The following is a 15,543-nucleotide window of genomic DNA, read 5'->3' on the forward strand; positions in this document are numbered from 1 at the left end:
GGAGCTGAAAAACTCAATAAAAGAGATAAAGAATGAAATAGCCAGCTTAGGAAATAGAGCTGACCACACAGACGAAAGAATTAGTTATATCAAAGTTAGAAATCTGGAAATGACAAAGACTGAGGAAGAGAGAGACTTGAGAGTTAAATGAAAGAACTCTGCAAGAACTATCTTACTCTATCAGAATAGCAATATAAGAATAAGGGTATATCAGAAGAAGAAGAAAAGGAGGAGGGTACACAGAGTATATTCAAACGAAGTCAATGAGAACCTACCAAACTTATGGAAAGACCTGATGCTCGAATCCAAGAAGCAAACATAACACCTAGTTACCTCAATCTCAACAGGTCTTCTTCAAGGTACATTGTCTTGAAACTGTCAAAAATTAATGACAAAGAAAGAATTCCAAGGCAACCAGGGAAAAGAAGATGGTAACCTACAATGATATTATCATCAGATTTTTTAGCAGAAACTCTACAAACTAGGAGGAATTGGAATCAAATATTCAAACTATCAAATATAACAAAAATCATCAGCTTTATACGGAATCACAAAAGACCTTGAGTAGCCAAAGCAATCCTGAGAAAGAAGAATAAGACCCAACGTATCACACTCTCTGACTTCAATTTATACTACAAAGTGACAATTATCAAACAGCATGGTATTGGCAGAAAAACAGACACACAGACTAGTGGAATAGAACTGAGAACACAGAAATAAATCCACTTATATGGGCAGATAATTTTTGACAAAGGAGCCAAAAACATACAATGGAGAAAAGAAAGCCTCTTCAATAAACGGTGATGGGAAAATTGGAAAGGCACATGCAAAAGAATGAAACTAGACTGCTATCTGTCACCATATACAAAATTAACTCAAAATGGATCAACGACCTAAACCTAAACCTAAGATCTGAAACAATAAATTGCATAGGAAAAAACATAGGTACTACTCTATTGACCTTGGGATCATAGAGGATATTATTAATTTGACCTCAGAGGCAAGGGAAGTAAAAGTGAAAATAAATGAATGGGACTATATCAAACTAAAAAGATTCTGCACAGCAGTAGAAACCGTCAACAAAACAAAGAGAGGAAACCAAGCAAATGGGAGAAGATATTTGCAAACAACCTCTCCAATAAAGGGCTAATATCCAAAATATATGAAGAACGTATACAACTCTACAACAAAAAAACAATCAATCCAATTAAAAATGAGCAGAGGAACTGAACAGATACTTCTTGTCATGCGGGGAGGCCTGCAGGGTCTCTGGTCCCGCTCCCCACATAACGCAGGATATGGTGAGGCCAAAAAGGAACACCCACGGAGCCATAGGTAGGGGAGTCATACCACTACGGTCTCACTGGAGGCTGGGTTCACTGGACGTGCGACCTGCTCTCCGTTTTGTCTGCAACCCACCGACGACTCTCTTTCACTCTCCTCCACTCTCCTCGGCTCTCCTTCGTAGCCGCAGCAGTTATATTAGTGGCTAATGGCTCAATGGCTACAGCTGACGGCCAACCAGCCACAGCTGATGTCCATCTACTACCCGAGCCAGCACTCCTCCACGTGAGGCTGAGAGCCTGTAAACTACTTTCTGGGGCTCTGCCCCCACACTTCTCCCAAGAAGACCAATAGCCAACAGATATGAAAAAGCACAACTTCACTAACTATGGAAATGCAAATCAAAACCACAATGAGATACCACTTCATACCTATTAGAAAATCTATTATCAACAAGACAAGCAATAACAAGCTTGTGGAGAAAAAGGAACCCTCATACACTGTTGGTGGGAATGCAGACTGGTGCAGCTGCTAATGGAAAACAGCATGGAATTTCCTCAAAAACTTAAGAATAGAATTTCCATATGACCCAGCAGTCTCTCTTCTGGGTAACAACCCCAAAAATCTGAAAAAAATTATCCATAAAGACATATGTACCCTTATGTTCATTGCAGCATTATTCACAGTAGCCAAGACATGAAAACAACCAAAGTGTCCTTCGATAGACGATTGGATAAAGAAGATGTGGTACATATATACAATGGAATATTAGTTGGCCATCAGAAAAGATGAAATATTGCCATTTTTGACAACATGGATGGATTTTGAGATTACTCTGCCAGGAGAAATAAGTCAGAGAAAAAGTCGAGAACCTTGTGCTTTCACTCACATGTGGTATACAAAGCTGAAAGCAGCAAACGAACAAGACAAACAAAGAAACAAAAATTCATAGGCACAGACAACAGTTTAGTGGTTACCAGGGGGTAAGGAGGTAGAGGGGAGGGTAGAAGAGGGTAAAGGGTTTCAAATATATAGTGATGGAAAAAGAACTGACTCTGTGTGGTGAACACACAATGCAATATTTAGATGTGCTATAGAAATGTACACTTGAAACCTGTATAATTTTACTACCCAATGTTACCTCAAAAAATTTAATGAAAATTAAATATATGTGTGTGTATACAGTATAATATATAATATATGTGTATATATATACATATATATGTATATGTATGTGTGTATATATATATGTATATATATTTATTTATATATATATATATAAATAAAACCATCTACATATGTTTAGGTAAATGCTTTTGTAAATGAGTAACTTGTAAAATTTACTAAAGGAAGATAAATACGTACATAGGAACAAATGAAAAAGTACATCTCCAGATTGTAATAATGTACCAAAAATATGTTGTCAGATCTACATATAGACATAATTTAAAACTCAAAAATCATCTCATTCTTTGTATTATCACTATTAATTTTAACTTTTATCTACATCTATATTGCTCATCTAAAGTCCGTCCTATATAATTTTTGAAGAATGTATTTGATAGGAGCATATGTAAGCAGAATTTTATATTTTTCTCTAAAGCAATTTGTGCTCTATTTATAAGTTTTATCCATAAAATATTTATATATTTGGAAATGGATGACAAGTAATCACAAAAATGGGGCTTCAACCTTAACACAGGGAAGAAACTAAATTGACTTACTTAGGTAAAGAAATGAGTCCCAGATTAGTACTGTAATTATGTCAATGTCATGCCCTGCACTAGTGATAGGATGATAAATACCTAGGGTTTTTTATGTTTAGATTTTTTTTTTCACTCTACCCCATTGTATTCATCCTATAGACAGAAAATGTCTGGTAAATAAATATGAAAAGTATTTTATAGTGCTTTGCTTAGAAAGTATTGTCAAATACAAATTTAAAAACATGTAAATTAGTGAGCAAGTTATTGCTTTCTGAGAACAGATTCCTTTTAATAACATTACCTTAGAGCATTTAAATATTTTTATGTACAGAATGATAGAAAATTAAATCTTCAAGATAAATATGCTCAAAATACAGCAGCATGTGCACTTCAAATCCTTTGTATTCAACGTAATTTAATTTTCCTCAATATCATTGTGTCTTTTTCAGGAACTAAATTGATGTCTAAAATTAAGACTTGTTTTCCATTAATGTTTTTCTAGTACTGTGAATGAAGACATAGATAAATCTTAGATTCTCCATTCTTTCTAAAACTCATAAAGAAAAAAATTAAAAATCTGCTAGACCAACTACCATTTACTTCCAGAATAAAATCTAAACTTGTCTACATAGTCTTCAGAACCAGATTCATCCCTTATTCTTAGGCTCCCTTTTGCTGTTTCTCACTGCTTTTATACATGCTGCTACTTTACCTCCTTTTGCTTTCTGGAAAACTCCTACTCATTCGTCATCTTTCTATTAAGGTGTTAACCCCTTTGTGACAACGTCCTTTTGTCCTCTGGCAGAATTGTATTCAAGAAAAATAGCCAATATTTTTAAGCATTCAATTTTTTCTAAGAAGTGTACTTAATATTTCACATGACTTATTTCATTTAATTATCACAATAAACCTATGAGGTAGTTATTAGTACCCCTATTTTATAGAAAAGGTGACTGATACTTACCAAATGTACAAATTACACTGAAATATTTGTATTCATGAACACAAGTCTTTTGTGGTCCAGGTTGATCCAAAGGTTAACATGTGCTTTAACTATGGGAATGAATAGAGCTCATCGTTTTTTGCAATCTTTCAAGAATTTCTTTTCACATAATGCAAAATTTGACAAATATTGGAAAGCAGAGTTCGAGGTTTAATGTTTTGCAAAAGCCTGACCCGCATGACTTGAAAATCACTTGAGAAATGGAAAGAAATGTTTATATTATGACAACTGACATTAACTAATAAAGACCCATAACAAAATGGGCAGCCACTCATCTCTGTACCCATTGGTAAGGAATAATAACTTCTCAAAATACAGTTACATAGACTCTTGAAAACTTGAAAAGTAAACATTTTGGTCCCAAATGTCTATGCTACAGAGCATAGATATAATCTTACCTTGGGAAAATTCCAAAAATAGTTATCAACATCCTCATCAATGCAGAAAATAAAAATAAAAAAATAAACCCATAGACTAATTAATTGTAAAAATTGCAGAAATGTGTTATAGCTGTGCAGATCAAGAGTTAAAGGACAGAACCATATGCATGATAAAAGCACACTAAAATACAAATGAAATAATGAGATGGCTGGCCTTGGGTCTTTTGAATTAAATGTGATCCAGTTTCCATAACACTGAAAAAAGGAAAAATTATGTACACGTACATAAAATCCTTTCTGTGTTTGAGTCAATTATGTTAGATACTCTATCAAAAATATATAAGGGACTCATACAACTCTGCAACAAAAACACAAACAATCCAATGAAAAATGGGCAGAGGACCTGAATAGACATTTCTCCAAAGAGGACATACAAATAGCCAATAGACATATGATAAAATGCTCAATATCACTAATCATCAGAGAAATGCAAATAAAAACCACAATGAGATATCACCTCACACCAGTTAGAATGGCTATCATCAACAAGACAAATAATAAGGGTAGGAGAGGCTATGGCAAAAAAGTAACCCTCATACACTGTTGGTGGGAATGCAGATTGGTGCAGAGGCTATGGAAGGCAGTGTGGAGGTTCCTCAGAAAAATTACAAATAGAATTACCATATGACCCAGCAATCCCTCTCCTAGAAATCTACCCAAAAATATGAAAACATTTATCCATAAAAATACATGTACTCCGATGTTCATTGCAGCTTTATTTATGGAAGTCAAGACATGGACACAACCAAAGTGTCCTTCGATAGATGATTGGATATAGAAGTTGTGGTATATATACACTATGGAATACTATTCGGCGGTAAGAAAAGATGATATAGGACCATTTGTGACAACATGGATGGATCTTGAGATTATTATGCTAAGTGAAATAAGTAAGCCACAAAAAGTCAAGAACCATAGGATTTCACTGATATGTGGGATATAAAACTAAAAGCAACAAAGGAACAAGACAAACAAATGAAGAAATAAAAACTCATAGACACAGACAATAGTTTAGTGGTTACCAGAGGGTAACAGGGAGGGAGTTGTAGAAGAGGGTAAATGGGAACAAATATATGGTGATGGAAGGAGCACTGACTCTGGGTGGTGAACACACAATGTGATATATAGATGATGTAATACAAAATTGTACACCTGAAACCTATGTAACTTTACTAATCATTGTCACCCCAATAAATTTTAATTAAAAAAAAGGAAAGAAATATGAAGAGACTAAGTATTGTCATCATTTGGGAGGGAAATCAAAACAATAAATGAGACTGTTACATACTATGTCAGAGGGGTAGTAGATTGGGGGCAGGGTGTTATCACTTTGTGACAGGTGTAAATGTCTAAGTGTCATATTGTTTTGTACATTTGAAACTAATGAAAAAAATCAATAAATAGATTAAAGCAAATCAATAAACCTTTCTCAAAATATGTAACATTGTGGGGATAATTATGAGTACTGTTTCTAATTATGGATATCTATTTGTAATTAGTCTGTTGTGTACAAGTAGATGACCCTTATGGGACAATTCTGAGTTCCAACTGTAGAGGCCAGAAAAAGATTCACCCTGGAAGCAGGTGGTAACTTAATTCTCTAGCATCAGCAGAATGACCACTTAATATCTCTTCCTACAGAGGAACCTCTCCGAGGTGATTTGATAAAAGAAACTCCAGTGAAATAAAAATTAAAATATTTGGGTTTAGGAAACTCCATGAAGCTCAAGTGACGTCTCACATCAGTGATCTGTATTGGGGTAACCTACAGGTACCTATTCTGTAATGTAAGTGTCATTTTAATTTTAAAACTATACCGTTACAATACATCGAATGAATATTTAGAGTTATTTTCTGTAAAAAGACAAGTCTAGAATGTAACACAGCCTGCTAGAAGCAGTAAAACTCATCTTTATAACTTCTCCTGCTTTAGCCTCTACAGAATTGTGACTGCTACACCGTGTTCACCACGAGCCACCTAACCAATCAGTTACACTTTTCTATTTCAGTTGTGAGATGGACAAGCAAGGATCCAGAATGATTTTCTCTATGCAAAATGTGCTTAGGAAAGAGAAAGGAAAAAAAAACCCAAAGGAGATGGGGGAGAAAAGAAGAGATTGCAAACAGAACACGAGTACCTGGATGCGAGCCTCCTGTACCCACCCAGAAGAGAGATACCAGAGTGGGCCCCCGGAAATGAAGAACACCTCTCCTGCTGCATCTCCACACATGATTTGTGCTACTCAAATAAGAGTGAGAGTATAATGACTTTCTCAGCTGATCACTGTTCCAGCAATAAAGAAGCCATATTTTACAATGTTAGCCTTAGAACAAAAGTAATTCAACTTTTACATTTTCATCCTAATCACTGTCACTATATGTCAAATACAAAGATACAAAGATATGATACTTGCTTTTGTACTAACAAGGACGTTGGAACATACTGTTTTACACACTACTTACTTAATTGCATATTTAGATGACCCTCCCCCCAAAAAAAATGACGTGCATTAGAATTACCCACATATTTGATTTACATTTTATTTTTTCAACTTTTCTAAGTAGGTAACACAGACGTTTTCTGAATCTGTTAATTTTCTGGCACTTATTCAGTAACTTTAAAAAAATCTTATTGATATAAACACATGATAAACATCAAAGTAAAAATGCTATGACTGTGGAATTATATTTTTTATAACTGTCATGCATCCATACAGTAGACCCTCATTTCATTTTTCTTTATCTTTTCCTGCTCTCTGCCTTTCCTGCTTTACAAGTACTTTCTTAGTATCTCTTATTTTCCTTTGTTTCTTCAACCTCAATGAGTAATTTCCCCTCTGACTGGAAAAGCCTTGGGCAGTTATTTTGATAGCAGACTTCTTTGCAGGCAGTAGAGTTTCCCGTGCTCTGAACTGCTCTTAAAGGCAGCCCTAATTGACCAAGACTTGATATTGTTGAGTGTCCCTCACAGCTTATCCTTTAAAGCATAGAACATAAACTAATGAGTCACTTGAAAAATAAAGTTGAGTTTATGACATAGATTAAGAAACTAGAGAAAAGATTTCAGTAACTCATTTTAAATTTCTTATTCATAATTTATATGAATAAATTATATATATATATATATATATATATATATATATATATATATATATTGCAGTTTATACAAAAAGGATACAATGATTTTTAAAAAATCAAGATGACCTAAACTTGGAAATACATTCCTGTTTAAGAGACCCTAATATAGCTAAAATTGGAGAGGAAGAGACAGGCCAGGGCTGGACTTTGGATGTCCATGAAAAAGTAAAACATGTGACATAAAAAAAAGAGTAACTGGGAGGGATTCTATTTTTGAAAGGTGGACATGAAATGCCTGTACTAAGACCTGACATTTGAATGGCAAAAAGAAAACAGCCATGATGAGACCTAGAAGGAAAGCATTTCAAGTAGAAGAAACTGATGGCACTAAGGCTGAGAACAAGCTCAGCATCTTGGAAGTCCGTGAGATTAATAACCAAGGGAAGTATGGTATGACAGAAGATCTGAGAAGCAGGCATGCTTCCATAGGACACATAGGTTGTCAGGTCCCATAATTAGTTGGCTAGAACACTTTGGAACTCAGGAGAGAAGACTGGCACATAGATAAAAATATAGTCATCACCTATTTACAGGTGCTACTTGAAGCCATGAGAATGAGATCATGTAAAACAAACAAAACACAACAAAAAAAGAAGGCAAAGAAAGGAACATGAGCAAAATTAACATTTAACCGTGAGCAAAAGAAGAGAAACCATCAATGGTGAGAAATACAATGGTCAGAAAATTAAGAAGGTGAAGGTAGGATTGCCATACCTTAGACTGAAAGGGATCGGATAGTTTTGAGAAAAAAGGAGTAATCAACAGAATTAAATGTCATGAATAACAGGTCAAAAATGTTTCTAAACAAAATAGCAAATAAGATTATTGGTGAATTTTTCCTATACAGTTTACTTGAAGTGGTAGAAGAAAAAGCTGATTGCAGTAGAGAGAAAAGCAAAAATGTAAATGCAATAGAGTAAAAAGTAAATTAAAAGTGAAGACATAGCCACAGCTGATTAAGACTGCTTTTCCAAGATGTTTGTTTTGGAAGAGAAAAAAATATTGGACTGGGGCATTTTTTTAATGATAGAATTATGATTATACTTATATGTTGTGAGCAAGGAGATAATGGAAACAAAATATCAAAAAAAGTAAAATAACAATAATAGCCAAGCCCAGTAGAAGACTGAAGGTTCAGATTTCCTTGCCACTCAACAACTGCTCAAGGGATTAGCTCTGAATATCAGAAATTATTTTAAACTTTGTCCATTTGAAACATCTGAAAATCCTTATGTGGACACTTCACCCAAAAAGATATACAGATGGCAAAAAAGAATATGAAAACACATCCCACATCACATGTCATCAGGGAAATGCAATTTAAAACAATGAGTACCACTATACACCTATTAGAAATGGCCAAAATCCAAAGCACTGACATCAAACGCTGACCAGGATGTGGAGCAATAGGAACTCTCATTCATTGTTGATGGGAATACAAAACAGTAGTTTAATGGTTTCTTACATAATTAAACTTACTCTTACCACATGACCCAGCAATCATGTTTCTTGGTATTTACACAAAGGAGTTGAAAACTGATATCCACACATAAACCTGCAAGTTCATGTTTATAGCAGCTGATTCATAATTGCCAAAACTGGGAAGCGACCGAGCTGTCTTTCAGTAGGTAAATGGATATATGAACTGTGGTACATTCAAACAATGGAATATTATTCAGCACTAAAACACAAATAATCTATCCAGCCATGACAAAATATAGAAGAATCTTAAATACATATTACTAAGTGAAAGAAGCTAATCTAAAAAGGCTACTGTATGATTCCAACTGTATGATATTCTGGAAGGGCCAAAAGTATGGAGACAGTGAAAAGATAAGTGGTTGTCGAGGGTTGGTGGGAGGAAGGATGATTAGGCGGGGCACAGATTTTTGAGCAGTGAAAATACTCTGCATGATACTGTAATGATGGGTACATGTCATTATACATTTGTCCCAACCCATAGAATGTAGAACACCAAGAGTGGCCCCTAAACTATGGACTTTGGGTAATTATGGTGTGTCAATGTAGGCTCATCAGCTGTAAGAAATGTACCACTCTGGTGAAAGATGTTGATAATGCGGGAGTCTGTGCACATCTGGGATAGGAAGGTATATGGAAAATCTCTACGCTGTCTCTTAATTTATTTGTAAATCTAAAACTGTTCTAAAACATACAATCTGAACAAACATCACTATGTGAAAAAAATCATATATATGTCTCCAGATTTTGAAATAAAAAGGACACCAATCTCTATAGTGAAAACCCAAACAAATCATAAAACTCTGAATGATGAAATCACATTCATTGTTGTGCCAGAAACTACAGGGTTGTTAATGGCACTAAGAAGTAGGAAAAGACTTCTTGGGGTCCTTAAAATTATATCATTTATATAATCACGTATATATCTATGAACTGTTTCCTTACTAGGCGTTTTACCTGCCAAATGTCCTGGTTAGTCATTTCCAATATTTCAGTCCTTCACTTTTTTTTAAACTCATACATTCAGAATATCCCTGTCCCTGATACATGTAATAAGGGGAAAAAAAATTCTTTTTATATCCCTGGAAGAGTCACTGAAAACATAGTTTCAAATGTTAAAAATGGCAAAACCATCAGAAAGTAATGGAACTGAGTGTTTACCTGACCCAAATTCTCACCTTTGCATAACACACTATTGGAATGAAGGTGATAAAAAAATAGCTAATTCATATACACATGATCTAGATGTTAAGGGAGCTTGCAGCTATTAAAACTTGAACAATTTTTGTGGTTAAGGAAATACAGGAAAGGTTGACTACTTGTATGATTTGTGGCTTCAAAAGTTCTATGTCTTGGTGAACTTACTGTCGTTCTGAAGAACACCAGGGTCTCAGTGTCTAATTGCTCAATGGCTTCCTGCCTTGTTATTTTTCTGATTTTTCTTTCCAGACAATCTAATATTTTAATTTTTATGAGCTATGATGCTTTGGTGTCTGTGGACCTTGGTATTCTTGCATATATTGTAACAACAGCAAGAGTCTCTCATCTAATCAGAGTGTAATTCAAAAATCTTTACTGACATCAGATAGACATAGCAGCACAAGACTTAATATATTTTGTGGAAGTATCTTAAAAATTTAGTACCGTACATTATTTTTCCAGTTTGTAGGAATGCAGCAGATGATGGAAGCTGTGGACCCAGAATAATAGCATCAACATAAAGTATTTAATAGTTTGAATACTAACTTATCAAAAATTATCTCAAAATGAATTATAAGAGAACAGCTTTCTGTATTAAACACACATTTATGTAGTATCTACTATGTGCTAGGTATTGTTCTTAGCACTTTTCAAATATTAACGTATTTAATCATCATACCAAAAGAATGAGTTTGGTACTATTATTATACTATAAATGGTGCAACTGAGGCTAAGAGAGGTTAAATAATTTGTGCAAGCTTACATTGCTAGTAAACACTGAAACCAAGATTCACACTCAGATAACATGACTGTGGGGACAGAGCCAGGAGTGCAGTTTCCAGGTTCTCACCTTCACATGGAAAGGTGCTGGCTCAGGTAGTAAATGGCCATCAACTGTGATCGAATGGCCATCAGCTGTGGCTAGTTGGCCATCAGTTGTAACCAGTGAGCCATTGGCCACTAATGTAACTGACATGGCTATGCTAGCAGCAAAAAATGGGGGCTAGCAAAAAGATGGTGGCTGAGGTAGTAAGAGCGGATTGCAGTTAGCATGGCAGATTGCCCCTAGCAAGTAAGGTGGGTTGGCAGAGAGAAGTGGATGGCAGCTTGTGGACAGTGTGGCTCCCACTTCCTGTGTCTCCGGCCCAGCGGCCAGTGAGAATATAGTGGTATGACTCCCCTACCTATGGCTCCGTGGGTGTTCCTTTTTGGCCTCACCATATCCTGCGTTCTTATGCAGGGAGCGGGACTAGAGACCTCTCATGACAGTGACTGTAAGAGATGGTGAAATTACTAACATTCGGATGTCTTTGCTGAAACAAAGCAAAGAAGTCTTTAAGCAAAGACTAGAGAGAAGCCTAGAGTGGAAGCCTCCTGAGGCTGCACTAGAGAGACCTGACAAAGTTTCACCTTTTTTGGCGGGTTCTCTCTTTTAATGTCTGATAGCAACATAGCGTGCTGGTTCCTGTCCAAAGCTCTGCCCAACACACTCAGAATTAAACCTTTTTTCTACTTGCACTTCGTATAGCTAAGGCAGGCTAGCATTTTTTAAAAATGTAATTTATAATAGCAAGCATTAAAAAAGTAGTTTTTTGTGGTTTTTTTTTTTTTTTAAAGAAAGAAAATCCAAGAAACATAAAAAGTTAAGCTGATGATTCAACAATGACGGACTAACTTACCAGGTTTATAGACCCTGTTGCATCCCATATTTTTTCCTAATTAGTCTCACTCCAAAGAACTGCAAGCCTTCCCAACTACCTGTGTTGCTACCTCACTGAAGGGTTATATTGATAAGAACCACTACATTCCTTTGATTTGTCAATTGTCTATTTATGGCCTTCTAAGAAAATAAAAAGAGGATATTTTCCTCTATCACTCACCTACGTAGGAAGCTCCATTCAGTTTCTGATATGGGATTTTAGGGATAGTTACCTGGCAGTACTGCAGCCACTTTGAAACTCTACCATCTGCCTAAGTTGGAGTATGTTGTCCACAATATAAAATAATGATACACAACAACTGCGCAAGGATTACGTATGTACAGCAAGAGCAAACTTCCTGTTCAAAACTGTTTCCACAGTCAGGTGATAAATTATATTTCGAATTTTCCTTTTCCTATATTGAAACTTAAAATATTTTCTAGGGACAAAACTTATCTAGGAAGTAATTTCCCAGACTACAATTTTCTGAAACAAACAAACAAACAAACAAACAAAAAGTAGTCTCTCAGCATTTACAACCCGAAAACAAAAAAATTACATCTACTACTGAATGTGCTGCATTTTTATTAAATGTGTTCATAAAAATATTTTATACTAAAATCTGTAGTAATACAGACAAATCTATGAACTGCATCAATTAAAAGAAATGGGACATCTCCATTGTGTCTAAGGAATATGTGGCATCACATAATTCTCAATCTATTTTTGCCTCTATGGAATTACATAATATAAACAACATTTTGGCATAAATTCATCAAAAGATGGGCAAATTTTCACTATAATATCTTATATTCACTATCATAGCTTATTCATGTATATAGCAAGATGTTTATAACTAGGAGGTGACATTTTATTTTGCATAGCTTAGCAATGCATTAATATATTCACTTTTATTTTTTAAATGTACATATATTTCACAATACTTTAATAAATAGGAGTATATACAAATAATTTAAAATTCTCAGTGCATGCATTAAATGACCTTAACATTTAGATTTAATATTCTATTGGTTCCAACCCCCAAATTGGAGAGAATGTGAACAAACTCAAAAATGTCTTCCTTTAAAGGCAAACTTCAAGAAAAACTCAAAGTTGTCTGCATAACAATAGCACAATGGTTTTTAAAATTATATCTGGAAGTTCCCCCACACAGTAAACTTGAGGGTCCTAACTTGATGTCCCTAAAATATGGTCAAGGGTTGAAGCAAAGAAGAGAAGTTTTGGTGATAAATTGTCAGGTAACTTTAAGTTGCTTTAATTTTCTGTGGACAGATTATGGTTAGGGTAAATTTATACAAGTCCTCAAACCAGTGCTGGCATTTGCATGTCAAGGATCAATGTGAATTTTGAGGAATAAACACAATCATTGCAAGCAGCTAATAAACTACTATGCTGAGAAAACAGAGACTTTTTTTGTTGACTGTTGTCAAAGACCAATACCACTGGTGGTACAGGATTTTGTATATATACATTTAAAAAAAAAAATTAGAATAAAGAGACCAAAAGAATTGGAAATAGGATTTCCAAATGCAAAATACAGACTTACTGGTACATGCCATGGAAGGTGGGTCTTTTTCAGCTCGGAAGTAACCCTTTTCACACTGACAGACAGAAGTTGCTTCCATGTAGGTTAAACTGTGTGGAGGGCATTTAGAACATTTTGTGTTCCCAGCAAATGCTTTATAGAATCCTGGTCTGCAAGCTGTAAAAACAGGAAAAACATTTTTTTTTGGGTATTATTGCTAGAGTTCTTTTATTTGTACATGTGCAACATTTTAATTTAAATACACTTTGGATCTCAGAGGTCAGTGTCATGAATACACAGAGAAGTCAATATATGTTAACATTAATGAGTTAAATTATTCAAAATTAGTAACACAACAGTGACTTCCCATTTTACCTGAGATTGCTAATTTTAAAAGTCATCCCTGCAACTTATACAAATAGTAGTGGTTACCGAAGTGTGGGGATGCTCATAACTGGCAATAAGGGAAATGACCTTGTGTAGTTCTGGGAGATGGTATTAAATAACATTGAATCACACTGTTTAAAATGTATTTTGTTCCATTTCTACCTCATTCCTAATGAGCACTCAAGGAGAAAGTCCCAGTGTGGCGCTAGTGTATTTTTAATACCTTTCTTAAGGGCTAAAAAAATGAAAATAAAATAACAAAATGAGAGCTGGCCTGATGTTTAGAGATCTTACTTAGCAAGTAAGATCTAGCCATAGTTTGATAACATTGTTTTATTTTTATCATGTTTATTTTTATTTTCCATGGCAAACAACTGTAAACCCCAATAAGAATATGCCTGCCAAGAAGGACTTCCTGTGGTTAACTGGGGCCAAATTTATAACCAGAGGCCACTGTTTATAGAGTCCTCTCATGCACACTGAGAAAAGCCACAGACTGGGCTGCTAAGCCTGCTGCACTGTGCTCCTGACACCTGAGTCGACCCTTTTAAGAGAGCTCATAAGATCAAAATTCGACCAATAAGACTGAGACTTTCCACATCCAATTGGAACTGTATAGCTATACCTTCATTTGCATCTTTGCCAACTAATTAGAGTGGCTCCACCCTCACTAATCAGGACAATGCTATTTGGACAAATCATACTGAGGATATGAAGTTCTCATTTGAATAAAAAACGGACCATTCAGGGACCAGGGGTGGAAACTTCCTTCTATATAAGTCAGCCTCTCTGTCTTGTTGGGTCACACTTTCAGTTTTCACTGAAGACTGTTTCCCCTACTGAAGTTTTAACGCTGGAGGAGAGAAGTCTCACAAGAGCAAAGTGGAGCTGTCTCCTGTGAGTTGAGCTGTGACACAGGAGCTGTGACACTGGAGCCTGCTTGTCCAGGCCATCTCACCCCAGCTGTTTCAGGGCGAAGCTGTTTCAGAATTGAGCTGTTTTCATTAAATAAAGTCTCCTCCCTTCTCGGCACCCCAAATCTGGATTCTTGTTGGTATTGTCAGTGACGAAGTTTTGTTCACATAATTTTTCTATTTATTATATTGAAATAAATTCACTTTAAAATTTTGAATTAGTTACAAAGTGGGTAGACAAAATATGAAGTAATTAAGGTATGTGTGCTATATACATATAGCAAAATCATAAAAATGGTATGCAAGTAACTAAATTTTCATAGAAAATCATGAACATAACCTGCAAATGAGTAAAGTTATGTGATGAAAAGTTTTATTGAATCTCATTTTCTCTTTGCCTAAATCATGCTGTCATTTTCAGTGTTCATTTTCACAGAAATGGAAAACCTAGCAAAAGGGATCCTATGCTAGGTGTGCATCCAATGTTATGAATGTTAGGGGACTTAGTTGTTTCTGGTCTTAAAGAAACCATTGCTGGCCATGTTCTAAATTAACACTGTTATACAAAATGAAGGAAGAATAATTTTCCAGTGACCTAGATTATGTCAAAAATGTTCAAACAAACTATCCAATATATTTTCACAAAATGTTCTATAGACAAAAATCCTAATTCAACAATAAACAATCTTCTGCTTATATATTTAGGATAGAAAGAAAAAAATGCCATTTAATTTCTTGAGGTAAAT

At 35.1% G+C, this 15,543-nt stretch overlaps 1 protein-coding gene across 1 annotated transcript in view; it reads right to left on the reverse strand.

The window, feature by feature from the left end:
- EPHA6 (EPH receptor A6) overlaps positions 1-15,543 on the reverse strand; it is an 840,987-nt gene that overhangs the window by 490,058 nt on the left and 335,386 nt on the right. Inside the window, 1 exon segment of the mRNA XM_074333168.1 lies at positions 13,518-13,673. Coding sequence (XP_074189269.1) covers positions 13,518-13,673 — 156 coding nt within the window.

Source organism: Rhinolophus sinicus, linkage group LG01, assembly GCF_036562045.2.
Source record: "Rhinolophus sinicus isolate RSC01 linkage group LG01, ASM3656204v1, whole genome shotgun sequence".
Lineage (NCBI taxonomy): Eukaryota > Metazoa > Chordata > Mammalia > Chiroptera > Rhinolophidae > Rhinolophus > Rhinolophus sinicus.